At 49.5% G+C, this 1,426-nt stretch overlaps 1 protein-coding gene across 1 annotated transcript in view; it reads left to right on the forward strand.

Moving 5' to 3' along the window:
• Nucleotides 1-1,426, forward strand: part of SLC47A1 (solute carrier family 47 (multidrug and toxin extrusion), member 1) — a 95,648-nt gene that overhangs the window by 57,084 nt on the left and 37,138 nt on the right. The window contains exon 3 of the mRNA XM_011955025.1: nucleotides 1,157-1,297. Within this exon, the coding sequence (XP_011810415.1) occupies nucleotides 1,157-1,297 (141 nt within the window). The remainder of the gene's footprint in view (nucleotides 1-1,156; nucleotides 1,298-1,426) is intronic.

Below are 1,426 nucleotides of genomic sequence, written 5' to 3' on the forward strand. Positions count from 1 at the left end.
TCACCTTGTTGCTCAGGCTGGTCTTGAACTCCTGACCTCAGGTGATCCACCCGCCTCGGCCTCCCAAAGTGCTGGGATTACAGGCATGAGTCACAGCACCCGGCCTACATCATCTTATTTCTAATCCGTGGAACTCGTTCCCACTCTTGGTCCCACAGCTTGGGGAGGGGAACAGTAAAAGGGGCGTTCAAGTCTGACTTCCTCAGAGGAACTGACTCCCCCATGACCACCCCTCAGTTGTCTGTGTTACTGAGAGTCCTAATCTAGAAATGAGTCTGGAAGGTGAAAGTCTAGATCTTTGTGTCCAAATTTAAAATTGGAAAGATCTGCAAATCCTCTCCGTATAGTAGATGTGAACTCCCCCAAACCAGAGACATGTCATCAGTCTCAGCCAGGAATTGTCAACTGGCTACACAAGACCAAAGGGTTTGGTTTGTCTAGTTAGGGTATTTCTAGAAAAGTGGATTCAGTGGCTCTCGAGCAGGTGTATGTTCCCCTTTCCTTTCCTCCTGCCCTGACGGAGACACAGTTTCACTTGATCTGCCTGGTCTCACCAGGCATTTGAGTTTGCTACCCATAAACTATGCAAGATGCCTGGGAACTAGTCACCAAGTATATGTGGAACTAGCTATGAGTACATATGGCTTATTTATTTGTTTATTTATTTTGAAGTGGAGTCTCGCTTTGTCGCCCAATCTGGAGTGCAGTGGTGCAATCTTGGCTCACTGCAGCTGCCACCTCCAGGGTTCAAATGATTCTCCTGCCTCAGCCTGGGATTACAGGCATGCGCCACCACACCCAGCTAATTTTTTGTATTTTTGGTAGAGATGGGGTTTCACCATGTTGGTCAGGTGGGTCTTGAACTCCTGATTTTGTGATCCGCCCTCCTCGACCTCCCAAAGTGCTGGAATTACAGGCGTGAGCCACTGCCCCAGCATGGCTTATTTTATTTTGTCTTTAGTGGGCAACATGGACAAATCCCAGGTTTAATTATCCATTTTGTTTTTAAGTATTGTATTTGCAATAGAGGAGAAGACAGAAATGCACTTAGCAAGACTCAGCAGATTCTCTTTGGCCAAGGAATTGCAGGATGTGGCCAAGGACTTATCAAAGTCAGTGGTTCCAGGCTGGGTGCAGTTTGGGCTGTTGTCCACAGGTTCCCTGCTGTACAATCAAGTGGAGGTACCAGGTTCCAGATAGGGAGCGCATCAGACATCCTGTGATACCACTCCCTGGTTTGGGGGCCACTGCCCTGGGCTCCCCAAAGCTTCAGGGTTTGCTGCTGACCCTGGTGAAGGTGAGCACACCTGGAAATCCTCTGGCACTAGCCTGGACTTCAGACTGCCTCTGCACTCCCAGTGCCCCCCAGGGCACGGACACAGGCCATGCTAGGTCTCCAGCAGGTGGACTTTTCTGTGCTACTGTG

The sequence above is a fragment of the Colobus angolensis genome, unplaced genomic scaffold (genome assembly GCF_000951035.1).
Source record: "Colobus angolensis palliatus isolate OR3802 unplaced genomic scaffold, Cang.pa_1.0 Scaffold392, whole genome shotgun sequence".
Taxonomy (NCBI): domain Eukaryota; kingdom Metazoa; phylum Chordata; class Mammalia; order Primates; family Cercopithecidae; genus Colobus; species Colobus angolensis.